Raw genomic sequence first — 26,221 nt, 5'->3', positions numbered from 1 at the left:
GAACAAAAAAGAAAGGCAGGACTCAAGCAATAACACCCCTGCCACCAAGCCCCGACTGCCTCCCCGCCCTCCTCCTCCTCTTCATATCATCCACGCAAGCCGCCAACCTCCGCCTCTTCTCCTCCTGCTTGGCCCAAGCGCGGGCGGCGATGCGCGCGCGGGCGATGAACCGGGCCGCGAGGGCGACGGTGCGGAGTGTCGGTCTAGGGGGCGCGTCGGTGGGTGTGGATGCTGCTTCGGATCCGTCCTTTGCGAGGAGGCGTTGGCGGCGGGTGGGGGGAGGGGATTTGCGGGAGCCGAGGAGTTCGGTGCGGATGCTTTCTAGTTCGCGGAGTTGTGCTTTGTTGCTGTAGGGGGAAAATTAAAGTTAGTACTGTTTCGGGGGGGAGGGAAGACTTAAGAAAGGGGGGGGGGAGGGGGGAAAGAAACATACCATGCGTTGGCGACGTCAAGCTGGAGCTGAAGGAACTTCTTCGCATACCCAGCATCAGCGCGCAAACCAGCCTCACGCTCCCACCTCTTCTGCATCCACTCCATCTGCATAATAAGCCCCCGAATCTCCTTCTCGTGCCTATGGTCCTTGTCCATATCCTTCTCTTGGTCCGCCGCAGCTGCCGCCGACGACCTGACACTGTTTACCGCCGTCCTCTCGCTAGAAGCCGACAACCGGAGAGCCCCGTTGTCGAGCTCTCCGACCGCCTGCGCCGCCTTGAGCGCCTTGACGTCCCGCTGGAGCTTCTCGGCGCTGACGCGATACGCCGCCCTCTCGCTGCGCGCACGCTCGAGCTTCTTCCTCAGAGAGGCCTCGGCCGCCAAGAGCGACTCGATCATTTCCTGCTGCTGCCGGACGTCGTGCTCAAGCGCCTCGGTCTCGGCTTGCTCCTTGCGGAGGAGGCTCTGCAGGTCCCGTCGCTCGGCGGCGTTGGAACTGTCCTCGGTTGTCTTCTTCCTCGTCGTCGCCGCCGCCGCCGCCGCAGCGGCAGCGGCATCGCGCTCGGCCTTTTCCAGCTTCTGTTTTAGCTTCCGGACGAGACGCTCGTGTTGGGCGGTAGCCTCCTCGGATTCGTTCTTGGTATCCTCGAGGGCTTGTTCGAGGGCGAGCCGCTCATCCTCGAGCTCTTCGAGACGCATTTGCACTTCCTTCGACGACTGGGAAGCTTTCCTTTCGGCATCGCGGAGCTTAATCTTCAAATCGTTCATCGTCTGATGCGCGGCAGTAAGCTGGTGTCGCAGCTCAGCAATCTCGCTCTTCCGGATCGAGCCGTTAGAAATCGACCCCGGGGACGCAATCAGCCTCGACATCTCCGCTTCGTGAACCTGGCGCTCGAGCTCCGTAATCTGCCTCTTGAGCCCCCTCACAACGTCCTTGTGCGCCGTCTCCTTCTGGAGGTAATCGAGCTCCTTCGCCCGGGCCTCTGTGAGATCCCTCCGGATCATCGACAGCTCGCTGTTACCCTCGCCGGCGAAAGCAGGGTTATTGTTGCTGGAGGCGGTGGCGAGCTGCAGCTCGTAGTCGTCGACGCGTCGCTGGAGCTCCCTGATGGTGCGGCGGGCGGCGGCGAGGTCCTGGTTGTCGGAGGATGACGATTGTCGTAGCTTGGTCTGTAGCTGCAGGATCTCCTCGTTGAGTCGCTCCTCCTCGCGGGCGGCGCGGTCGATCTCCGCGTCGAGGGATTCCTCGATGGCGCGGCGTTCCTCGGATACCAGCCTGTTCTCTTCTTTGAGTCGGCGTACTTCGTTGTCGAGCTTGATCTTGGCGGTGCGGAGGTCGACCCTCTCCTGGTCGAAGCGGTACGTTTCCTCGCCATGCTTCTGGGATCGGTGAAGCTCGCTCTGGAGCTCGTCCCTCTCGGCCTTGACCTCCGCGAGGGTGGACCGTAGTGAATGCAGGTCGATGTTGGCCGTGGCAAGCTGATCTTGAAGGGTCTGCTTCTCTTTGGTGAGTTGGGACAGCTGAGTGGACGTTGAACTAAGCTGATCGCGAAGCCTGTCCAGGGAGCCCGATGTTGCCTGGGCCGTCTCGTGTGAGGCGTTAGTAGCGCTCTTGGCAAGGTCAGCGGCGTGACGAAGAGTCTCGACCTCCCGTCTAAGGCTCTCACACTCCTTCCTGGCCTTGTCCAGGTCCTTGCGTGACTTATCGGAGTTGTCGTCGAGGGCAGCTTGGAGCACGTCCACCTCGTCCTCCAGGGAGTTGACCCGCTCGGTCTGGGCCTGGAAATCGAGGTGCGACTGGCGAAGTTCGTCTCGTACACTGGAAATTTCAGTCCGTAAGTCGGTCAGCATGGCCTGGCGGCTATCGAGAGTCTGCTGCAATTCCTGAATCTGCCGGGTAAGGATGGCTTCCTCGTTCTTATGGCGTTCCGTCTCGCTCTGGATAGCCTCCTGAAGCTTCGTCTCCTTGTTGGATAAGGTTCCTTCAGCCTCGCGCAGCTTGTCAATCGTCTTCTGCAACCCAGCTGCCTTCTCCTCGGCGCGATCGCGCTCGGATTCGAGAGTGCGCTTCTCCGATTCCCACTTGTCGCTGTCATTATCGTACAGGTTATCCCTCTCCCTAATCTCGGCCTGGAGGTCGGAAATCTCGTCGTTGAGTCTTTCGATTTCTTGTCGGTACTGATTCCTGAGATCCCGTTCGATATCAAGTGCGTGCTGACGTTCCTTGCTAAGGCTATCCTCGAGCTCACTGATGGAGTGTTTAAACTGGGTGATTTCTCGTTGTAAGCTAGTAGCCTCGGATCTGAGAGTGTCGTTTCTGGTCTCCAACATGCTGATCTGGTCCTTTTGCGCGTCGAAATCCGCCTTCAGGTCGCCATACTCAGATTTGAGCGTTTGCAGTTCGCGGTCAGAGGAATCTCGCTCCCTCTTGCCCTCCCTGAATTTGGTCCTCAAATCTTCGTTTTCCTTATGGCACTCCGAGAACTGCCTCTCTAGATCCGCATAGTCGTGACCGGCCTGGTCTAGTTCGTTCTGTAGCCGGGTAACCTTTTCCTCGATTTGGCGAGACAGACCCTTTGTGACGACAGACTTGTTTGCCATCTCTTCTTGCAGCTCTTCAAGATCGTTCTTGGCACGCTCCTTTTCGGAGATGGCGTCGGCGAGCTTGTCCTTCATCTCATCAACCTGGGCCTCGAGGACGCGAACATTCCGCTCTAGGTCATCAATCGTTTCGTGGGCCTCGTCGAGTTCGTGATTGTTCTGGGCCTTTTCCTCCAGTCCGATAGCACGACGCTGAGCCGCTTTCTTGTCAGCCTCCGACTCAGCTAGGCTCTTTTTTAACCGCTGAATCTCTTCCTGCTGCTGTTCTATTAAGTCGTCCTTTGCTTGGGCATCACCGTTAAGCTTATCCTTGAGATCGTCGATGTTGTCCTCGTGCTCGCTAATGACTCGGTCTTTTTCTCGGATATCCGCTTCGAGGTCCACAATCTCGTCACGGAGCTTGTCCACGCGAGCTTGATCCTTCTGGCCCTCGCCTAATTCGTGTTTTAGGTCCTCGATTTCGGCTTCCTTGTCGTCGAGGATGCGTCGCAGTTGTTCCAACTCCGCCTTTTGGCTCTCGTCGGCATACTTTTTCTTGGTGCGTTCTTGAAGCTCCAACATTTGTTGCCTAAAAGTCTCTAGGTCGCGTTCGGCTGTGGTAAGATGTTTCTTGTATCGATGTAGTTCCCTCTGCATTGTGACTTTGTCGACCTTCAGCTCGGTGTTCTCCTTGAGAGCGGCCTCGCTGAAGCCGGGGCCAGCCTTCCGCAAGGCCTCTTCGAGGAAGTGGATCTTGAGTTTTAGGCCAAAATTCTCCTTCTCGATCTTATCGATTACATTCTCCTGTTCCCTCAATGATAGCTGGTTGCCGTCTTGTAAGGGTCCTTTTCCATTCCCGCGTCGCGTCGGGAGCGCCATGGGTGTTGAGGCGGTACTACTGCTGTCTACCACGGGCATTGTCGCATCGGCGTATGATTTCGAAAACATCGATACCTCTCCGGCGGGGACCGGTGTAAGGTCGCTGTCAAGCGTGTCGAAGGCGGGCGTCGCGGGGACTCCATTCTCCTTGCCAGCGCGACGCACACTTCGCGTTGCTGACTTGAGCATTGGGGTAAACTCGGCGCCGCCAAGATTCGCCGGGAGGTTCCGCCGGTCATGGAATGGTGCTCGACCGCGCGGCGTGCGAAGATTTAGGCCGCCTGAGCGGCCGTTTCGAAGTTGGTTGAGGAGGTTGTTGCCATCTTTGGGAGGGGAGAGGAAGGAGGGTTCTTGGGTGATGTCGAAGTCGGGGCGGCGGCTGAGGTATGTCGCGTCTCCTGGGTTGGTCCGAGGAGTGTCGAGACTGTCAAAGCCCGGCTGGACCATTGTGCCGGTGTTGACAGCAGGTGTGTCGTAGATGCGGTGTGTTTTCGAGGCGCGTGGTGAAGACGGTTATCTCATTGACACGTCGAGTTTGGTAGAAATATGTAAAAAATAGAATGACAACAGTGGCTACAAGATATACCACTCTGCTATCGACAATAGCCCGCCAATATTTTCGACATGGAAAAGGAAAAAAAAGAAAAAAGTTGCTGTCTTGGTTGTGACGTGAAGTTGGGAGCTCTGATGATATGCTGGTGGATAATACTTTGTATGGATGGTGGGAGAGGAATTGGAGCGCGTCTTGTTTACTTCAATCCCGATTTGGACTAGCGCAGGAATTAAGTGGGGGAGACAGTTTGTTGTGGCTTGGGGTTGGTCAAGGTCTTGTCGGCAAGCCGGGGGGCTTGGTTCACACGAGGATTTACCGGAACAGATGTGTCAGCAAACTGAAGAGGGAAAGAGCGAAGGCACTTGGATTCCTGCGCGCTGAATTGTACAACAAACGAGTTATTCTTCCCATTTCCCCTTCCGTCATCATGTGAAGAACAAATCCTATAGCTGTTGAATATTGACAACAACTAAGCTTGATTGCTGATTCTGTCCTCGACATCGAGAGACCCGCTTGGAAGCTTGAAGCAGGGTTGCCACATCGTCAACATGGTCGTCTAGTTGTCAATAGCCCATGCGCCAGATTCGTAGAGAATCGAGCAAAGTGGTATTAATACGGCCCCAATTACATCGGAAACCCAAGAAGCTACAAAATTTGCCTACTTTTTTGTTGGTTCTCGCTCACATATCTGCAGCGCAGCAAGATTCCCAAAATTCCTGTCCGATATTTCAAGTTCCATTGGAGCTATCATTCGATGGTTCAATATTAATTTTAAGAGCACCCCACCCGATCAATATCTGCAAGACGACGGTGCCACGACATGATACCAGACGTTGAAGTCTAGTATCAAGGAGGGTGACCCAGGTAACATGTGATCATGGAAGGCGTCAAGACGTAGACGTGGTCTTGCATTGATCCAAGTCAACAGCTCCTTGACACTTGGCAACGGTGAACAAGATGAAAAGACGTAGCAACCAGTAAGGTCCGAAATGCACGGCTATTTTAAGTAAAGCGCAACGCCTTTGGGTTGCAAGATACACTACTAGACCTGACAACAATCGGTGAATCCTCGTGGTCTCCAAGTACGAAGTAGTTTACTCAGCAAATGGTTGGAGCACACTCGCCCCTATCTTGCGCCAGGAAAGAACGAGTAAGTGTAAGCGGTCGTCTGGCTCAGGACCAGGGTCTTCAGTTGGAGGCAAACCGTGGTAACGGGTGGTGGGGCCATCGAGGCGTGGAATTAAGAACGAGAACCTAATGGAATTCACCAATCAATCGATATATGCGAGCACAGTAACTGCTCCGGGCTCTACGAGCAAGGCCCAACTGAGGGAAGTCATGTCGTAGTCTACCTCCATTTCTTGGAAGTTCGGTTCGGCGAGATTGCGGATTCGCCACTTCTGGACCTATTGATTCATTTAGAGGGAGAGAGCGCAACTGCAAGGAATGAAGAGCAAAGTCCGCAATACAGAGTACGGAGTACGTAGACCCCCAATACAATCCATGTCGAGCTCGTCCTGTTCCTTTGGCCCTACGAACTAGAAGCAGTACCTTATTTTAACGGTGCCTAAAAGTTCCAAGGGTCGTGTCTAGAGTTTAGAATTGAGTTTAATCATATCCAATGAGGAGGAGATCTGCCCCGCGATAAAGGATCGATCGCATGGGAACTCTTGGAGCTTGGGAGCTTGGTGGGGTAACAACCCTCCTCCATTGTCCCCCTCTGGGCGAAGTACTGATCATCGTCCTTCTTACAAAGTGTGTGGACTGGACGTGAGAATTGTTCAGGACCCCCAATCACTCGGCATTGTGCGGCAGGACACGGCACGATGCCAGATGACCTTGATCGACCCTTTGATCAGGAGCTAAACAGCACTTCATGCTTCGGAGGGGGTTGCATTCAACGCGGCCCCCGTAATACATGACATCGGGGGATACTTTCAGCGAGTTGTTCGGAGTTCGGATGCAACACTAGCGACTCTCGGAGTGGCTGCATGGTGGGTTGCAGGGTCCTCCGAGGAGCTCTGTTCATCCACGGTTGTGTCTGGCAAGCTCTCCACTGATGAGCCCGTTCGTCTGAGTATTTTTTGGTCGCGAGACGTCACATGTGCAACAGAGGTTTACTTCGTATAGAGACCTCCACTGTTTTGAGGTTACTCTTTGAGAGTTTGTCTTCGGCGGTTCTCGAGTACCGAGCGAGTTTACGCTGCCCGATCCGATTTGCATTTTCACACCCACCTATATCGCACGTCTTATTTTCAAGATGCATAATCGACCTCCCTAGCTGGTCTCGCCCTACCGGCCATGGTCATCATGGGACTGATGAAACTGTCCGCGCAAAATATATATCTTTGCGACGAAACCACACTGGCTTTGCATTACCGACTTGACCAGACTCCAAACTCTGAAGCACCCCGCCCGAAGAGGCCTAAGGGGTTGCATTAGCCTCGCAGCCATTCATTCCACGAAGCTCCCTTGAGGGGCCGGAGCTTGGACTGGTGGTGGACTTGTAAGCTACAAAGGACGAAGTACTTAGTAGTAATAATAGTGGATAAGAATGATCATGCAGCTTGCCTCCTGCTCCCTCCCTGCTCTATTCCTCTTTCGAAGCTGCACGCATCGTCTCTGTCGGTCTCTGTCGTGTGTTCTTGTCCATTTTCCTGGTAGCGGAACCTGGCGTCCATTCTCTAGCGCCGATCACCCCCAAACCGTCCGGTCTTATAGCCCCCACCCCTCCACCTCCTCTTGTCCCTCCCAATCTTCATCTAGATTAATAGTAGGGAGCCTCAGTGTACCTGTGTATCCCACACCCGGGTCTCGACTTGTCGCCTTCCTATGCCATACCGAGTACATACTTAATAACCCTTGTTTCTCGCTACGCTAGGCTGCCGCCTCTCTCCATGCGTCCAGACCAGTAATAGCGCCGAGTAGGCAGGATGGGAGAGAAAAGACCTACTTCATACAGGAGCTGACCCAAGATAGGTGTTCTGCTGTGGGTCGACGATGGCATCTGATTGATGAGAACAGGGGCAATACTTGTAGAGTCAGGTGTCGAAGCGCTGGCCGAGTAATACTTTGTGAAATAGTAGATATTCGATGCCTGTGCCACGCCGTTCTCTTCCCCATCTATCTCCTCGGTTTCTAATATTTGAAGGGGCATTTACACTCGGGCTGTCAAGGCAATTACCAATTCTCCTGCAATCTCCTGGCGCCAAGTCTTGCCTTTGGCTGGAGTGCTGTCCAGTGACCACCAAGACTGTTTGGACCACTGGAAGACGAGCATTGGCACTCGCATATCCAAGCTGGGCAATGCTAGGTTTTAAGAGAATACGAGGAAGATATTCTCACTGATCTTGTTCTTCGAGACTTGCCACAACTCGATATTTAATCATTGCGATACCCCCTCGGCCTTCATCCCAGTGGACGTTGAAAATCGAAACCTTGTTGACACCGAGCATCCCATCCCCCTTTTTCATCTCTCCTTCGCATCGCAATATCTCGTGTCATCAGGCAATTGATTACCGATTATCTCTCCAACCTAAACAGAGCAACCTGTCCCTGATATACGAAATATAATCTCGGCGACCACAATCAGTCTCTCCCGTTCCCATAGCATCTTTCGATTGTGCCGAGTCCTTGCCTTGCCAGCTCCATCTAAGAAAAAGTCGAAAACGGCCGTCCCGCCCTAGAATTGCCAGTCCCACGCGGGTTGCGCGCAAGGCGGTTCCAAATATCCGGGTCCTTCCATTCCCGTGTTGTGTCTTTGGCGTTACAGGCAGGGGAGGATAACGTTCAATTCATTTTGGGGGGCGCCACCGACACCGGCGAACACCTGAAAGTTCGCGCCATCAGCGCCTTCCTTCGCCCACTTTACACCAAGTCAGCGCACCTGCCCAATTTCCCAGGTCAAGCTCTGCTGACCTCATCGTTACGATTACCCCTCCGTCGCAGACTCGCCCTGTCGCACATCCCTTTGGCCTCTGCTCACTCGACCGCCGCCTCGCATTGAATTTATTGCTCGACCTCTTCCTCCTTAATTTCCTTTTTCTTTGCTTTCCCCTCTTCTCCCTTCTTCGACAACACCATCCGGATAGCCACATGGAGGCGGAAGCGACGACACAGCCGAGGATACCGGCCTCGCTGGAATTGTTCCCCAACGAGATCATCCTGCACATCCTATATTTCCTCCCTCCAGAGGACAACCTCCTCTGTTTCCAGCTGCTATCGAAGCGCCTTAACGACCTCGCGAACAAGCCGTTCCTGTGGAGGCACCACTGCAGCAACGCCTTCAAGTATTGGAACCCCGACCACGAGTTCCAGAGGAAGCTGGAGGGCCCGGTGTCCGACGTCGACTGGAAGCGGTTGTTCATCTTGCGAAAGCAGAGGAACGCGCGCATAGCGCATCTCTTTGACGGAATACTCGCGACGAAGCTCGGTCGGTTACGGAAGTTCGAACAGATATGCCATCTTGGCTACGATGCGAAGGAATTCTTGCTAGACCAGTGCCACGTCGACGACTCCGTTGAGGATGTTCTTGCTAGGAGGTAGGATTTCTTAAACCAAAACCACCAATTTGCCAGCGAATGAATCGCAAAGAAGCCTTGAGCCCAGAAGAAGGCAGCTTGTAAATGATATCACCATCCGTCTCCCTGAAACATATTTAAGATCCATGGCGCGTGTTACGAAGGAAATACCCACGTGAGCGGCAAGGGAATATTGTATTAACACCCCAAGATGCGAAGAAAGAGAAGGTGAATGAGAATGAGAGAGGATAGATTGGACAGTTGTTCTTTTGGTCTCAACTCAGAATATCCAGCTAGCAGCCCGTTTGTTTTTGTTTTGCTTGTCTTTTTATATTTCCTTACCTCATACTTCGGACGCTTGTAGCTAAACTAGTCTCCCTCCTCAGGTATCACGCAAATTCAATATTGGATAGCATCCACCGGGAAGTAGCCATTAAAGAATGGAAGTCATTCCCCCGAGATATAGAGATCAATAACGGACATGACACCGTGCAGACGGCTGGCGGTCGCCGCTTGAATACGACAGTTGAGCGGTGCCTTGCCGCCTTTGACATGTTCATCCTCCATGACCAGCCGGGCGATGTGGACGAAGCAAGTAGCCCCCCTCCCCTTCCTCCCCCTCTGTGCCCCACTGTCCCTTGCCGAGATCTCCTCCGGGCGGGTGGGATGGCTCGCGGTTGCCCGCTGCCCTGCTTGAGACCGGCATACACTATCATTGGTTGATTTGCTTTGACGACTGTGATTTCTAACTTCGACTTTAGATCTCACAAATGCTCGACAACCTCGCGGCTCGATTTCGTCGTCTTCACCCGGATTTTGACGACCTATCAACAAGAGACAAGGCTCTGACCTTGAATCTCTGGCTGCGATCACAAAAGTTACTCGGCATGGACTCTCCTGGCCGGAATTACCGCAGGTTACGAAACTGCTTCATCGGCCAAGCTCTCCGATACTCGCCTCACCAATCCCTTCCTCTAGTATCGAGTGCCATCTACTGCTCCGTAGCCGATAGACTCGGATTCGATGCGCGGCCCTGCCTCTTCCCTAGCCACGTCCACACATTAGTATTCCCTCCCTCGGGCGTATCTCTCGATGGCGTGCCCCTCCAACCGGTAGAGGATAGCGATGAACCCCCTCCTCTCCCCGAGGGCATGCATCTAGATCCCTACGGCACGGACGAGGAGGTTCCTAAGAGCTACCTTCTAGCCCTGCTTGCCAACTTCGGCTGGCAAGCCAATGCCGACGTCTTCCTCTCCTCCGCGCAACCCCGAAACCTTATCATGCGCCTCGCCCACAACATCCGAGCGGCTTTCACCCCCGACCTATCCGGCCCCAACCAGCCCGAACCCTACGTCCCCGCATCTGACACATCCCGCCCCACCAGCGGCAGTAGCGTCATCAACCGCGACGCCGCCCTGCTAGCCTTCATCTGGGCCCGCCTGATGCTCCTCCCGCCCAACGGTCTCGAATGGGTCGATTCGCTTCACCGCATCTTCGACCGCCTCACGACCTCGTGGATCGGCGACACCTGGCTTATCGAGAAGTACATCTGTCCCCTCTACGATATGGCGGGACCTCACGGTCAGGTCTGGGATAACCCCCGGAATCTGGTGCAGACGAAGAGGGACCAGGATATGGTTAAGCTGCGCGTTCGGAGACGGAGCGAAACGACAGCGAATATCAGGTACAAGGTTGGTCAGGTCTTTCGGCATAGGAGGTTGAACTTTTTGGGCGTTATTACGGGGTGGGCGGATGATGGTCCGCCTGTAGCGCCGGAGGATATCATGGCGCCAATTGTCGATACGAGCGAGAGCGGGACCGTGTATTATACCTGCATGTGAGTTTACACCACAAGGACCCTAAAGATCTAGGGGGAAATGCTAACTTAGTGTGATTAGGCGCATGGATTCCCTCAACCAGGTGAAGGTTCTCCAGCACACTATTCTCCCGGTCTACGATAGGGCTCAGATCCCCGACGAGCTGTTTGAACTTGCGGGGCTTTACTTTAAACGGTTTGATAAGAAGACGTGCAGGTTTGTCTCGAATATTCGGGAAGAGTATCCTGACGATTAAAATTTGAGTGTTTATGCCCATGGAGGAATTCGGGGGATAGGCTCCCCATGTCTAGGCGACGAGAGACTATGTGCTTAACAAGTTCAGTCTCGAATACAACTATATTTACAAAGGAGATTTTTATTATAGAATGGTGATGTTGATATATTTTGTCTTTTTTGTCTTGTAAAACGTAAACATCATCGTAGGAGCTATAGGAACTGGAAGACAGTCGGATTGTGCCGATATATCCGTAAAAACTCTTATATTGAGTGGTACCTTCTCATTCTCTCCTCCGGAATAGAAGCATGAAGAGTATGACCTCAATATGAAAATGATAAAAAGCAAGCCAACAAGTATGGCTCCAGGGTCAATAGATATCGATCCTAGACATCGCCAGGATGAACCTCTGCGCATCCACACACCGTCCACAGCCACTTAGCAAACAAAGCCAAAGCTAACAAACACCCACCCCCCTCCTCACCACCCTCAACTGACTTCTTCTCCCTAGAGAAGGAGGAGGATGAGGATGAGGTGGTGGTGGTATCCGAAACAAGACCCCGGGATTCATAAACCATACCATGCTCAAGGCACCGATATTTCTCTCGACGCGCTGCCGTGCCACAGCGCCGCTCCTTCCGCCAGCGAACCTCTTCAGAATCCTACGTAGCTAGGTCCTCCAGCAGGCCCTTCTCCGCCAACTTCTTCACCCAGGCGTGGATGGCCGGGGTATAATCCTTCTTGCGGCCCTTGACGGCCCTTTCGGCGTCCTCGACGAAGGCCACCTCCTTTTCGTAGTCTTCGATTAGGTGCCTTAGGCGGCTGAGGATCGAGGCGTGGTAGTCTACACAGCGCTGAGGTAGTTCGGTGCATTCGTCAGAGAGGTCGCTGAGGATGGGTTCGAGGTCTTGGGGGAGGGGCGCGGCGGAGATTATGGCTTCGGTTAGTTGGAAACGCGAGAGGTCGGGGTTGGCTTCGAAGAAGTTGAAGGGGTGGGAGCCTTGGAGGGTGGTCCAGTCCTTTGTGCAGAGCGGGGTGAGGCGGCGGAGTTCGCGGAGGGAGTGGATTTGTTGGGAGATTTGGGCGGTGATGGTGGGGATGGGACTGCGGGATATGGCGACGAGGTTGAACTCGAGACCTTCGTCGTATTGACACATTCTGCTATAGAGATGTTCGACGGCGTCTGTTTCCCACGACGTGGGGTCAATGGGGCCTGCATTCTCATTAGTATATGGGTGTAAATCATGCGTAAATTGAATGGGCAACGGAGGGTTGAAACCTACCGACTTTCAAAGGCCGGGATCGAAGGCCGTCAAGCTCCCACAGGGACTCGTTGACGGGAACATAAGCAACGTAGTGGAAACCGGCATCAGACTTCGGGGCTTTCTTCTTGGTAGGCTTTCCCTTCTTGGGTTTCTTGGTGGCTCTTCGCGCCTTCTTCCTGTACTCCATGGCCTTGTCATGGAGCCACAGGTCGGTATTCAGATGATCCATGCGTCTGTTGAAAATGAATCAGAATGTATGCAAATGGAAGATGTATGAGGGAGTACGAGACGGCGGCGGTTACATATGAGGAGATCGGGGGAGACTCCAAGATAGTCCCTACCTTGTGAATGAGTTATGGACAGTTCTCATGAATTGGTTTTCTGCGAGGGCCTTGCCGCGCCGCGCACTGCTCATGCGCTGGGTCGCCTCTTTGAATCGCCGCAGCTCTTCTCCTAGCTCCACTGCAGGCGAATTCATGAGAATGTTGATCATGGCAACTGTCGCGCATGCATTATCAACCGTCTGACGAGTTTCCCATGTTAGGCAAGAAGACAGGAGGACGATGGAGGTGGGGAGAGTCGTGCTTTTTTTCAAACTTACTTGGTTTGCGAACCAGACATCTTCGGTGTCGGATTCTTCCTCGACGTCCCAGTCGTCATTAACGTACTTGAAAAGGAATACGAGGCCATAAACCGGTTTCCTAGAAGAGGTGGGCATCAGACATTGTTCGAGGAATCAGTGTCATGGACAATACGCACGGTAGGAGAGCCAAGTCGCCGAGATCAAAGAGTTCTGTGACTTTGACGTCTTTGACCTGAAGGTCGCGCAAAATAGTATTGAAGAAGGCCTGGGTATAAAGATGTTAAAATGACTGGAGGGATATTCCAAGAGGCGATGTGGAAAGTGACCAAGGCTTACAGGATCAGACTCGAACTCGATCCATCCTTTCCATTCACTGAGCTCTTCTTGAGTCAGGGGAGCAAGGGCTTCTTCGAGGAGGTTATCTGGGATTGGAATGTCACTTAGTGGGGGGTCCATGAGGGCTGATGATGCCGTTCGCTTCGGGTTACGTCTGGCCCCAGCCGTAGCACTGCCGTTTAGACCAGGAGCACCAGGCTCTTCTTTCGGCAAGGCATTCCCGACTGGGTTCTGGTTTTCGGTAGAAGCATCTGCGTCAGGGAGATTTTCGGGGAGAGGTGAGAATGCATGAACAGAGGCCTCGGGTGTAGTAGAGCGATGTTCGTTGCTACGTCTGTTTGTCTCTCCTGCACTCTGGCTGGTAGGTGAAAGCGCGGGGTTAGGTGAGGCATGTCGGCTAGGCACAATCTCGTCTGGCGCGATGGATTGGCTAGATTGAGGTAGACTTGAAGATGAGGGCGAATCCGCGCTAGTAGGGCTAGAGGCTGTCTCGGGCGGCGGCGACATCCTGCTTGATTGACCGCTAGTATAACACAGGTACAGAGATGTGGTCTGGGTTGCTCTGGTAATGGCCGGAGTAGCGGCTGAAGAAGGATTTGGTGAAGCTGGAAAGTTGAATCAATATATGGCTCTGGTTGCAAAGAGGAGGTGGCTTTGGTGGAGTTGCAATTGAGATGGAATGGAAGTAATGATCAAAGATCAGGATCGCGAAACGGCAGACTTGGAGAACAATGGATGAGAGAAACTCGAGTCTTGGATCCTGCAAGGTCGAGATTGGGCCGAGATATTCTGGTTATTCTTGGAAAAAGAAAAAAAAAATGTTAAAAGAAAATGATTCAATATTGATAAAGGGAGAATATGAATATAAGTTGATGGAGTTTCTGCTGCATGCTGGGAAGGAACAACTAAATCGTTGAATAGCTTATTGAAGCCAAAAGAAGAGAAAGGAGGCATGTACTCACTTGTCTAAGTAGGGTCGTTGTTTATCAAGACCACAATCTGCAACTCTAAGTCCAACATGTTAACCATGGATGGAGACATTGAGGTAAGGCTCGGAGGCCGAGGTCATTTTCTGAGCGGAACTGGGGAGATGGTGAGGCTAAAATATCCAGTGATTGTTTTACATGGTGTGGAGTAGCTTAGACTCTGGGTAGACCTCAACTCCACATTCTGCTCATACAATCAGGAGAGTTGTCATATGTATAGATCATAGAAACACTTTTAAGACCCTGGTGAGCTCCCTCTATCAACTCTTTTGTTGCTTCATCCCCTGTGAAAGCGAAGGTGAAAGGTCAAAGATGAAAGGTGAAGCTTCAATGTTCTGTTGTTCCTAGCTCAAAGGTGGTCATAGCTTCCCAAACTGGAGAGGAGGGAAGTGCTTTCGGCTATTATGATTGGGCGAAATAGCAGAGAGGCATCAATAATTATGACCAATGAAAACGCAAGAAATTTCCTCCCCTCAGGACTCCATCCTGGTCTCTCAAGTCAAAAGTACCAAGTACTCGGGCACGTTTGGAGGAAGGTCGCGTCCAGGCTACGTTCAATTTTGACGTGAAGCTTCAATTTTAGTAAATTTCGTTGCTTCCAAACAACCAAACGACGACCCTCCCAAGCGTGCACAACGCGCGAAGCCACATCGCGAGGACTCTTGGACGCCTCCCTTCACCCCGAAATTCCCTCGAGTCGTCGAATTCCCGGATTACGGCTGTTTGCCCGGCTTCTCAATGATATAGCCATCTACTGTTCAACAACCCTCAACTAAACAAACAGCTCGTCACCGTCAACACACCACACCACGGGGAAGGCCATGGCGTCGACACCACGCCCGAGGCCGGGGCACTTCCCACAAACCCCAGCGAATGGGCCCCGTGCGAACGGAAGCCGCGCGAACAACCCTCGTGACAGTACTGCCAGCCTCGATAGTGGTATCGGTGGCAGTGGTGGAAGCCGACGAGAAAAGAGATATTCTCTCCCGGACGCCCCCGAGGCGAACCCAGTACAACCCGCCAACCCCCCCGTGATACCGGTCACGGTGATCGATGCCCCGACCCAAAGATTCTACGCCGCGGCCGTCTATGTTGCTCTCCTCTGCTGGAAGCTTTATGATTGGATCCACGTAGTAGAGAACCACGAGGTGTCACTAGCCCTGCTCGTAAAATGGAGCATCATCGACTTCATATATTTGTTTGGCCTCCCCGAGATGAGGATACCATGGCTGGAGCTCTCTCAACAGGCTGTCTTGATCCTCTATGCGGGTCACTTTATCATGAATTACATGTTGATGTTCGACATTCCCGTAAGTCGCACGTTTTACCCCTCTCGCCAGGTTTCGCTGAAGCATGCTCACCATGGCTCTCTTTTAGTTGCCTTTCCAAGGCTGGCTCTTGGCTGCAGGCAAAGCCTTCTTCGACAAGGAAATGGCTCTCTCTGAGCATACCGTTCGCGTGTCCAACATTCTCCACAACGAGTCCCTCATTATGGGAAAGCAGATCATCAACATTCTACCCGAGGGGTATGTAGCAGTGCAACCCCTCCCCTTCGCGCGCCCTCATGTTTGGTTCGTTGATTGCTAATTTGTTTGTTCGTGTAGATCCGCAGTCTTGAACCCAAATGGTACGCCCTTCTGCATCGGACCCGATACCCCGTCTGCTCGACTCCCCATCCGGTTCAACGGGACTATGCCTGTCGAGATTGAGCTTCTCCGTATCGACTTGGAGACGTCGCATCAGGAGGCCGTTAGGCTATCGAAGCGAGAGGTGGCCAACATCGTCAAGGAAATGAAGAACCAGATGTTGGATTCCGGTTCAGAGGAGGCCGAGGGTTGGTACACCGTTAGGAAACCGGGAGTCTATCGCCTTGGCCAGGTTCTGGACGAATACAAGCTGGAGGTCCAACGCACAACTCGAGATACCTACGTCGTCCCCTGTCCGAAGGCGAGCTTCCGCAACCCGGATTCATCCAATCGGTGCATTCGCGATTTGTCCGATCTCTACCTCGATGTTGAAGGAACGGCCCCTCTTAAAATCCTCTACGGACGAACCGTGAACGGCATCGATAACGGATTCCACTTCCAGAGCCTACAACCCGAAGGTTTCACCTCGCCTCTAGTTTCGGCCCCGTCCGGAATTATTGCCACGGATGCAGATATCGATGATATCTCGTGGGTTCGACCGGCTAAGGTCCGCGTCCCTCTTAATGAATCGTTGACGACCGCGGGTGATTGGCAGTACGTTATCAACGAGGTCCATGACGCATTCGGAAATGTCGTCAACTACACTCCATCGCCCGATGACCTTGAGCCTAAGCCACGTCCTAAGCATCTGGTTCAGAACTTCTTCGTGAACGAGCGCCCTCGAGCTCGTCTTCAAGGTTGCGATCTCCGAAACCCCCTAAAGGTCGCCAAGGGCCGCGCCACTAAACTACCTGTCAGCATTGCGATGGCCGGTCCGGCTAGGGACGATACCGGCTATTCAGTTGAATGGCGTTTCACTCCGGTTGACAAGCTCACCGACAGTGGGGATCACGGCGAACACCCAGAGTACGGCTCATTCAATGGAAAGAACTCCAAAGAGGCTCCCAAGATTTCCCAACCTGGCTTGTACACCCTGACGACCGTGACGAGCAAGTACTGCCAAGGTGAAGTCGAGGAGCCATCTTCCTGCATGCTGTTGAATCCTCTCGAACCCCAGCTATCCATCCGTGCTGAGGACATCGCGGATAAGTGCGCCGGCAATTCCGTTGGTCTTCGAGTCGATCTTGACCTCATGGGTACTCCTCCTTTCGTGGTGAGATACGACGTTATCACGAGCACTGGTACAAAGCACGAGTTTGTTGAAATCAAGGGTCTCCGACACCAACTTGAACTTCGACCAAAGGAGGCCGGCAAGCACAAGTATGTGTTTAGGGCTATTGATGACGCCGTATATTCTGGCCAAATCCTCTCTGGCGAGGGTATGACGCTGGAGCAGGATGTCAAGCCCGCCGCATCTGCTACCATCCTACACCCCTCGGGCTCAACGACCGCCTGTTTGGATGACGAAGTTGACGTTGACATTATGCTTCTCGGAGACCCTCCGTTCAGTTTGGAGTGGGAGATTGTTCACGACGGAAAGAAGAAGCCTCTCAAGGTTTCCGATATCATGGAATCTACCTACAGGATCAAGACGGCGCCGTTCACCAAGGGTGGCGACTATGTTCTTGCGCTCAATAGCGTGCAGGATAAGAGTGGCTGCCGCACTTTCCTGAAAGATGAACTCAAGATCTCAGTGAGGCGACAGAAGCCCCGCGCCGGCTTCGGTCTCATCGAGAATAAGCGCAGCGTTATGGCCGTCGAGAACACCAAGCTTGAGCTACCCCTACGCCTCCAGGGCGAAGGCCCCTGGACCGTATCCTATCGTAACAGGGACGTTGATGCTACCTTGGAGACGACAATTACCAACCCGAACGGATACATTCCGGTCAAATATCAGGGTATTTACGAAATCATTGATGTCTCGGATAGGCAATGTCGTGGATCCGTGGACCCTGATGCGTCCACTTTCCAGGTTGGATGGGAGCCTCGTCCGGATATTTCTCTGGCTGTTTCTCGTTCTATTTCGGGCGAGGGCAGGGTCTTCATCAAGAAGGACGTTTGCGAGGGTGATATTGACGGAACGGATATTAACCTTAGTGGTAAGTTGATATTTTTTATGCATCCCAGCCAGGTATTTTGGATGCGTATGTACTAATCCCAGTTCTCAGGACGTGCTCCTTTCCATGTGGAATACGAAGTCCGCCACACAGCTCCAACTGGAAGCGGTACATCGATCCAAAACAAGAAGCTGGATGTCGCCCAATTTAAGGCATCCATTCCCCTGGACACTTCGAAGCCCGGCACCTATGTATACCGCTTCCACTCGTTGGCAGATAATCTCTACAACAGCGACAGGAATTTCAGCCCATTGGTGCTCAAGCAAGTGGTCAATGCCAAACCCACCGCATCCTTTGTCAAACCCGGATCGTCATTCAAGTACTGCATGGCGGAGCAAGAGAAGGAAGACGTTATCCCCATCACCCTTACCGGTCAGGCTCCGTTCTACGTTGAGTTGGAAATCAAGCACCATAGCGGAGTTACGCCCGAGACGTTCACCATCCCATCCATCGAATCCAACTCGTACGGCATCCAGATTCCTCGCCGCCATCTCAGGCTCGGCACGCAACAAGTCAGGATTCGAACCGTGAGGGATTCCCGCGGCTGCCAGCAGACGTACGATCACGGCGGCCCCTCTGTCCAGGTCCATCTCTACGACGCGCCCGCCATCTACCCTCTCGATACCCGAACCGACTACTGCGTCGGCGAGCGCATCGCGTTCACGCTTTCGGGCACGCCTCCGTTCGAGATTACGTATGACTTCGGCGGTAAGAGGATCGCCAAGAGTCCGACAACCAACTTTAGGCGTATCGCCGAGAGCCCCGGCATATTCACGGTCACCAGCGTCTCGGACAAGGCGAGCGAATGCCACGCCGCCGTCAACATCACCAAGACCATCCACCCCTTGCCCAGTGTCCGCATCAGCCGCGGCAAGCAAGTTCAGGTCGACATCCACGAGGGAACCGAAGTTGATATCCTGTTTGAGTTCTGGGGAACACCGCCCTTCGAATTTACGTATACTCGAAGCTCAAATGCCAGGAAGGGACATCCTAGCACGGTGCTGGAGACGAGGCACGATATTTCGTACGACGCGACCAAGATTGTGCGGGCCTCCCTTGAGGGCACGTACGAAGTTGTGGCGATCAAGGATAAGTACTGTGCCTTTTCGAACCAGCAGGTTGAGAGGAAGGATGATAAGAAGTTGCTCAAATATTGAGGCGGCTGTAATGAGATACCAAGGACTAGAAGAAAGGAGGAGAGAAGAGGAAGAGGAAAGAAAGAAAAGAAAAACGGGAAAGAAACTTTTACGAAAATTGTGAAATGGAAGGGGGCAGGCTGGGCTGTCCATAAAGCTGAGAGGAAGCAGCAGATGGTGTAATTATCTACTGAGCATTGTTTGTTTACATGGCACGGCGTTTTGTGGGCGGTACATATCGGATGTTGGGATAGGACAGCTGAAGGCATAGAAGCAAACCCCAATATCAAGTCGGATTATCTCTTTTGTACACGAAATCGGTTGTCGGATTCCATCGACCATTATTGCCTGTCTCGAGGACTTTGCTGTGATGAGGACGGAGGAGTTTGTGCTTCGTAGATTATGTACAGTTTTATCAGGTCACGATAAGAAAACCGCACTGTATTCACCAGCTTTTTTTTTTTTTTTTTCCTTTTGCATCGAACTTTGTTTTTCGTCCTTGGACGAGCCCCACGTAGAAATTGAGCTTTCTAACTGTCGAAAAGAACAACCACCACGACAAAACCATGGAGTCGAGTCCGAAACGGCGCAGGATGTCCAAGGATGGCGCGACCTTGACGAAGACGGACCTGACGTTCAATTCCGAAGCGGCGGCGCAGATCGCAACGGCGAGTACGTTTGTTCTTGGGGCGGAGGAGCTCCTTCGGGATGTGCAGGTGGATTATAAGAAAGTTCTGGGGGACGTGGACAAGGTGCTTTTTAGGTTGAGGGAGGTGATTGAGGGGATTGAAGGACATGAGGCGATTTCGGTACGTGTTGTTCCCTTGGTCCTGGGGAGAGGGTGTTTTTATGGGAGCTGAAATTTGGGGACCGAGAAGAACTAACTTGGAGAACGACGAACAACAGATTCCCGAAGCTACGAAACGGATCGAAAAGAAGCACAAGATCGTCATTCCCTGGCCGTTGCCCAAACCCAGTCCCGACGCCCCCTACAAATTCGCCTACGCGAAACCATCCCAATACAACGTCGTCGGCAGCTACGTCTCGCGCACGATGATCAAAGGCCAGCCCCGCCACGGCGTCGACATGGTGATCGAGATGCCCAAGGAGCTATTCCAGGAGAAGGATTACCAGAAGATGCGGTACTTTTATCGACGAGCGTATTATCTCGCCAACGTCGCGGCGGGGATCAAGAGGGAGCTTGGCGGGGAGATGGAACTGTCGTTTGAATATCTCAATGATTGCCAGTTCCTGCCGGTGCTGGTGTTGACTCCGGTCGATAAGAGTACGAGGGGAGTTGTACGGGTCATTCCGTGCGCGCCGTCTGGGCTCTTCAAAAAGTCGAAGCTGCTGCCGTCGTGCAACTGCAACCAGAGGGGATCATCGCAAGACCGGCCCAAGGATAAACTCCCGGGCACCCCGTTCTACAATTCTACGCTGAAGGCGGAGGATACTTTCATACCATATCTCCAGGTTCTCACGCTTGCGAGGAACGAATGCCCGTCCTTCGATAAGGCCTGCATCCTTGGTCGCGTGTGGCTTCAGCAGCGAGGCTTTGGGAGTTTGGTATCATCGGGCGGGTTTGGCCACTTTGAGTGGTCCATTATGATCGCTCTTCTCCTACAGATGGGCGGTCGGAAAGGTCAAGCAGCTCTATCTTCTTCGCTCAGCAGCACCGCGCTGTTCAAGGCGGCGGTGCAATTCATCGCTTCTACGGATTTTATTTCGAAGCCGTTCCTTTTCAGCTCGTATAAGCTCGGTGCGGATGCCGTGAAGGAGGATGGCCCTGTCATGTTTGATCCGGTCCGACAGCTCAATATTCTTCACAAGATGACCCCTTGGTCTGCAACTTTACTCCGGATGCACGCCAAGTCTACTCTGGACTTGCTTAGCAGGCCTCTAGAGGACCAGTTCGAGCCGACGTTTATCGCAAAGGCCGACCTTCCTCGACAAATGTTCGATACTCTGGCGGAGATAACAGTTGACCCTGCTGAAGTAGATCTGGATCTCGGCGGGGACCTCGGCCTGGTTAGGTTCCAAGCTACTCGAGTGTACAATGTATTGCACGAGGCGTTTGCTGATAGAGCAAAACTTGTGCACGTCCAGTGGGACCAACCACCGCCCTGGCCTGTGAACGCGGCCGTGCCGGTCTCCGGGGATAAAATTAGCTACATTCGCATTGGTATTAGTTTCGATCCGGTCCACATGGGCCGCACGATGGAGTATGGCCCTCCAGCAGAGGAGCAAGTTGAAGCTACTAAATTCCGGAAGTTCTGGGGTCCCAAGGCTGAGTTAAGGCGCTTCCAGGACGGTCGGATTCTCGAGTGTGTTCCCTGGGAAGGTAGCGGGCCATTTACTCTCTGCCGAAATATCATGAACTACATTCTCGTGCACCATTTGGGACGCGGGGCTATCCCGCGGGTTCTGAGCACGGGTGTCGAGGATATAGGCCCGCCCATCTCTCAAGTGGCCGTCTTCAACAAGGTCCTCGAAATATTCCGGGACTTGGAGAAGACGATCCGCGAGCTGGAGGGCATGCCGTTGCAAATACGGCGGTTCTCCCCAATCTCTACACAAGCACGGTACGCCTCGAGCTCTGAGCAGGACTTGGCATCTCCGCATTTCCCAGCGCTGGAGGTTGTCCTCTTCTTCGAGACGTCGAACCGCTGGCCGGAGAACCTCGTTGCCGTCCAAGAAACCAAGCTAGAGCTTCTCCTCGACATCGCCCAGCGGCTCCAGGAGACCTCGAGCAGCATCGAGACGTATCTCGGTCGGGACAACGTGGAGCTCGGCATCGAAAATCTGGGCTACTTGGATGTAGTTCCGGTGGCGCCCATCACGATCAGGATACGCGTCCACAGCGATATGGAACGGACACTACTCGAGCGACAGGCAGCTAACATCACCTTCAGCCCTACGATCCGAGCCGAAGCCGAACAAGCCCTCGAAAAGTTCAAGTGGCAGTACGAGATCCTCCCGCTGCACTGCCAGATCGTGTCGACGTTCTGCACGCGCTTCCCGGCGCTCCAGGCGACTATCAACATCGTCAAGTACTGGTTCGAGAGCCAGATGCTGTCGTCGCACTTTAGCACGCAGCTCATTGAGGTGATTGTGCTCTACGTCTTCTTGCAGCCGCAACCTTACAGGGTACCGAGCTCGGTGTCTACGGGTCTCATGCAGGTGCTTTTGTTCCTGTCGCGCTGGGATTGGCGGGACGAACCCCTCGTCGTGGACTACGATAGCCACAACATTTCGGCTTCGGAGCGATCGGCCATGTACAAGAAGCTGGAGGAATGGCGGAAGAGGGATGGAAACATGAAGAGCCACGTCCTCTTCGTCGCGACTTCGCACGAAAAGTCCGGCGAGGCGTACACTAGGTACGGAGGACCGTCGAGGATGGCGGCCATGCGAATGACTGTGCTAGCCAAGGCCGCCACAAAGCTCGTGAGACAACAACAGGACTTTTCAGCCCGCTCACTCTTCCAGCGCTCGCTCGAAGTCTACGATGTCGTGCTCCACCTCTCCGAGAAGGAACTGAACCGGGTGCTCCGCGCGGCCGGTAGTAGTAGCGCCGTCGCCGCCAAACCCTCCAAATTCAAGAACCTTGAGCATGCATCCGGCCTCGCGGCGATGCCCGTGGCGACATGGCCGATTGAAAGGTTCGTCGAAGTGCTGAGGGACGTATACGAAGAGACGCTGGAATTCTTCTACGGCGACCCGCGGAACCATAAAAAGGCGGCGATTGGGGCCGTGTGGAAACGGCGATCGGGTGGTCAGCAAAAGTTTCGGGTCGGGCTGCCGTATAATTTTCGACAGGCCGATCCGTCCTCGGATAAGGTGGTGGTAGATCGGACGGGCATCTTGGCGGAGATTGCGAGGATCGGAGGGAGCCTGATTTCTGAGGTTGAGGAGACTTCGATACCGGAGGATGTGGGGATGGATTGATGAAGTGGGTTTAGTGTCCTTTTTTTTGGGTAGTCAGTTCCTCTCTGCATTATTACTATGTGGGAGTAGTGCATTTTGCGAGCACGCTTGATACCGAGTCGTAGTGTGCATAGAGAAAAAAAAAAGAAAAAGTATAAATAGGAAGGTGATGGCCAGGACTTTTTGAGGATGCAGACGATCCAAATCTTGGAAGGTCAAAATGCCAATTTGGCCCGTGGACCCTGAATAATCGGCAATGACGTTGGAGTTTCTTTCCGCGTTTGCTTTCCTGGTCCTTGTGCAGGAAAGCTGCAGAACCAGGAACTGCCGACACTTTCCGGCGCCGAAGCCGGTGGTGGGGCAAACCAGGCTACGCCCACTACAGATTGCCGAAGAGTGAACCCGACGGTAGAGGGGGCGGGGGCCAAGGGCGGACTTTCCGCATAAATTGTATCAATCGGGTCAATTTGATGTGTAATCCACGGAGTAATTCTGAGGTACTTGAGCACATGAAGTAACTGAGCTGTCTCGGAGGAAGGCGTTAGTGAACGGAGTAATCCATGACTTCACAGGTGCCCATACTTCTTTAGGAACAGGGGGAGGCGGGGCTAAGAGAAGCTCGGCCATTGGCTGGGGAAGGCAATCGTAGGCTTCTAAACGAGTTCCGCTCTCTTAAAGGGGGGATTTCCGACAAAGCCTTTGGCAGCGGCGTCTTCGGTAAATGGAGAACGGAACTACGAAGTCCTTTCGCCCAGTGAGTCGCTTCCCGGTTCCGATGGGGGTATTTATAAAGAGTTTGGCTATCCTCGGTGAAATTCGGGGTAGCTTCCCCGTATTTTTATTTTCCCTGTAGTTTTATTGTTGACGATTTTTCTTTTCGTTTTTCTTTTTTTAATTACTTTTCCGTTTTCGGGAGGAGATTCAATTGACGGACGAGTATTAGTGAGAAAAAGAGAAGAGAGCACCTTGGTGGCTTTTCTGATTTCCTTGGGGAACTCCTCGTTCTGATTGAGCAGAATCCTCTGTCACAAGCTTTCCACAATGCCGTCTTTCGGATTGTATGCGCGGACGCTCCGCGCCTATGCCCACCATGGCTCCAACGTAAGGATTCCTCCCAAAATGAAGAAAAGAGCAATCAATTGCTCTGCATAAGCCTTGAAAAAAGGGACGAGAAAAAAGGGAGAAAAGGCAAAGAAGCTCTTTTGAATACTGACAATGCTGCGCTCCTCCAGCCCGTCCCCGTCCTCTCGCGCGCCTTCTCCGCCACCGCCCGCCGCGCCGAAATCAACAAAGTCTACCCCTCCGCCAAAGCCGCCCTCGCCGACATGAAGCCCAACACGACGCTCCTCTGCGGCGGCTTCGGCCTCTGCGGCGTGCCCGACACACTCATCGACGAAGTCCTCGCGAAGCCTGAGATCGGCGGACTGACTGCCGTCTCGAACAACGCTGGAACGGACAAGTCCGGCCTCGGCAAGCTCCTCAAGACGGGCCAGATCCGCAAGATGGTGGCTAGCTACATCGGCGAGAACAAGACCTTCGAGACCATGTACCTCACGGGTAAGGTCGAGCTGGAGTTGACGCCTCAGGGTACGCTTGCCGAGAGGTGTTCGGCTGGCGGTAGGGGTGTTCCCGCGTTCTATACCCCTGCTGGTGTGGGCACCGTTGTGCAGACTGGTGATCTCCCGCTTAAGAACAAGGCCGATGGCACTCCCGATGAGTTTTCTTATCCCAAGGACGTCAAGGTTTTCAACGGAAAGCCTTACGTCCTCGAGCACAGCATCGCGGGAGACTACGCCTTCGTCAAGGCGTACAAGGCCGACAGGCTCGGAAACTGCCAGTTCAGGCTGGCCGCTAACAACTTTAACGGCGCTATGGGCCGAAACGCTAAGATGACCATTGTCGAGGCCGAGCACATCGTCGAGCCCGGCGAGATCGCCCCCGAGTCCGTTCACCTCCCCGGTATCTACGTCAAGAGGGTCATCCAGAGCACGTCGGAGAAGGGCATCGAGAAGTTCACCTGGGCCAAGGATGAGAACGACGCTGATGCCAAGTCTGCCCTCGGCACTGGCGACACCGCCGCCAAGAGGGAGCGCATCGTGCGCCGCGCTGCGAAGGAGTTCAAGAACGGCATGTACGCTAACCTCGGTATCGGCATGCCCATGCTCGCACCCACCTTCGTCGGCCCCGAGGTCGAGGTCCAGCTCCAGTCCGAGAACGGTATCCTCGGTCTCGGCCCTTACCCCAAGAAGGGCGAGGAGGACGCCGATCTCATCAACGCCGGCAAGGAGACCGTCACTCTCAACCCCGGTGCCGCCGTCTTCGGCAGCGAGGAGAGCTTCGGTATGATCCGGAGCGGACGTATCGACTTGACTATTCTCGGTGCTATGCAGGTTAGCGCCACCGGTGACCTTGCCAACTGGATGCTTCCCGGTAAGGTTAAGGGCTTCGGCGGTGCTATGGACCTTGTTAGCAACCCCAAGGGAACCAAGGTCGTTGTTACCATGGAGCACACGGATAAGAAGGGTAACCCCAAGATTGTGAAGCAGTGTGCTTTCCCTCTTACTGGCCCTGCTTGTGTCTCGCGTATCATTACTGAGTTGGTAAGTTACAATTCCCTGGAATTTTACTTCCCCTTTTTTGAGCCAAAAAGTGTTTTCGGGGAAGGAGTTTTGAAGCTAACAGGTTTTGTAGGGTGTTTTCGATGTCGACTTCAAGACTGGACTTACCCTCGTCGAGATTGCTGACGGTGTCACGGTTGAGGAGATCAAGAGCAAGACGGAGGCTCCCTTCAAGGTTGCCGATGACTTGAAGCCCATGTTGTAAAGCGGACGTTTGATATTGATACCACGGGATGGACGAGCAGGCTGAGCTAGGGAGGGAGTGAGTGGCGAGAGCAAGCACAGCGTCGTAGATACTCGAGATCAGGGGAGTTGGAATTTTGACACTTTAGAAACCACGGTCTTGATTTTTGGCGAAACTGGCCTTGTTCGTTTTAGAGCATTCATCATTTATTGTTTGCATAGTTTGGAGGTTCAAATACATTTTTGGAGTTATTCCTCATATAAGTTTGCTCTGAGCGGCGCGAAGCGAGAACTGGGCAGTTTCGATGTTTTCGTTGAAAGACTTCGAGGTCGTCAACCATGCGAGAAGGCGTCATCGACAATTAATTGTGAGGCTGCTCTGGTGACGGATGTTGACAATGTAGTGGACATGGACATCAATGATGGATGATCTGGATATGGGCATTGATCAATTGTGTGTTTCCGGATAAT

At 53.4% G+C, this 26,221-nt stretch overlaps 6 protein-coding genes across 6 annotated transcripts; 4 read left to right on the top strand and 2 right to left on the bottom strand.

Annotated features, from left to right (window-relative positions):
- Nucleotides 1-22: 22 nt before the first annotated feature.
- Nucleotides 23-4,338, bottom strand: SAPIO_CDS4501 (Spindle-pole body protein; the record flags this gene model as incomplete). Its single annotated transcript, XM_016787030.1, has 2 exons — nucleotides 23-347; nucleotides 434-4,338. 2 exons carry the CDS (start codon nucleotides 4,336-4,338, stop codon nucleotides 23-25), a joined length of 4,230 nt encoding a protein of 1,409 aa, XP_016643375.1.
- Nucleotides 4,339-8,539: 4,201 nt separating this feature from the next.
- SAPIO_CDS4500 (uncharacterized protein) lies at nucleotides 8,540-11,037 on the top strand (the record flags this gene model as incomplete). The annotated part of the gene is made up of 4 exons (XM_016787029.1): nucleotides 8,540-8,985; nucleotides 9,351-9,597; nucleotides 9,726-10,801; nucleotides 10,863-11,037. 4 exons carry the CDS (start codon nucleotides 8,540-8,542, stop codon nucleotides 11,035-11,037), a joined length of 1,944 nt encoding a protein of 647 aa, XP_016643374.1.
- Nucleotides 11,038-11,678: 641 nt separating this feature from the next.
- On the bottom strand, nucleotides 11,679-13,707 carry SAPIO_CDS4499 (uncharacterized protein; the record flags this gene model as incomplete). The annotated part of the gene is made up of 6 exons (XM_016787028.1): nucleotides 11,679-12,229; nucleotides 12,300-12,514; nucleotides 12,623-12,804; nucleotides 12,883-12,982; nucleotides 13,041-13,129; nucleotides 13,201-13,707. The coding sequence occupies 6 exons, from the start codon at nucleotides 13,705-13,707 to the stop codon at nucleotides 11,679-11,681; spliced, it is 1,644 nt and encodes a 547-aa protein (XP_016643373.1).
- Nucleotides 13,708-15,007: 1,300 nt separating this feature from the next.
- Nucleotides 15,008-19,046, top strand: SAPIO_CDS4498 (Nucleoporin; the record flags this gene model as incomplete). Its single annotated transcript, XM_016787027.1, has 4 exons — nucleotides 15,008-15,496; nucleotides 15,564-15,712; nucleotides 15,791-17,871; nucleotides 17,941-19,046. 4 exons carry the CDS (start codon nucleotides 15,008-15,010, stop codon nucleotides 19,044-19,046), a joined length of 3,825 nt encoding a protein of 1,274 aa, XP_016643372.1.
- A 545-nt stretch (nucleotides 19,047-19,591) lies between these two features.
- On the top strand, nucleotides 19,592-22,970 carry SAPIO_CDS4497 (uncharacterized protein; the record flags this gene model as incomplete). Its single annotated transcript, XM_016787026.1, has 2 exons — nucleotides 19,592-19,834; nucleotides 19,932-22,970. 2 exons carry the CDS (start codon nucleotides 19,592-19,594, stop codon nucleotides 22,968-22,970), a joined length of 3,282 nt encoding a protein of 1,093 aa, XP_016643371.1.
- A 1,020-nt stretch (nucleotides 22,971-23,990) lies between these two features.
- Nucleotides 23,991-25,772, top strand: SAPIO_CDS4496 (Succinyl-CoA:3-ketoacid coenzyme A transferase 1, mitochondrial; the record flags this gene model as incomplete). The annotated part of the gene is made up of 3 exons (XM_016787025.1): nucleotides 23,991-24,050; nucleotides 24,182-25,549; nucleotides 25,641-25,772. The coding sequence occupies 3 exons, from the start codon at nucleotides 23,991-23,993 to the stop codon at nucleotides 25,770-25,772; spliced, it is 1,560 nt and encodes a 519-aa protein (XP_016643370.1).
- Between the last annotated feature and the right edge of the window lie 449 nt (nucleotides 25,773-26,221).

Source organism: Scedosporium apiospermum (genome assembly GCF_000732125.1).
Source record: "Scedosporium apiospermum strain IHEM 14462 chromosome Unknown SEQ_SAPIO_0092, whole genome shotgun sequence".
In the NCBI taxonomy this organism is placed as follows: domain Eukaryota; kingdom Fungi; phylum Ascomycota; class Sordariomycetes; order Microascales; family Microascaceae; genus Scedosporium; species Scedosporium apiospermum.
This window is presented reverse-complemented; position numbering and strand designations above follow the sequence as displayed.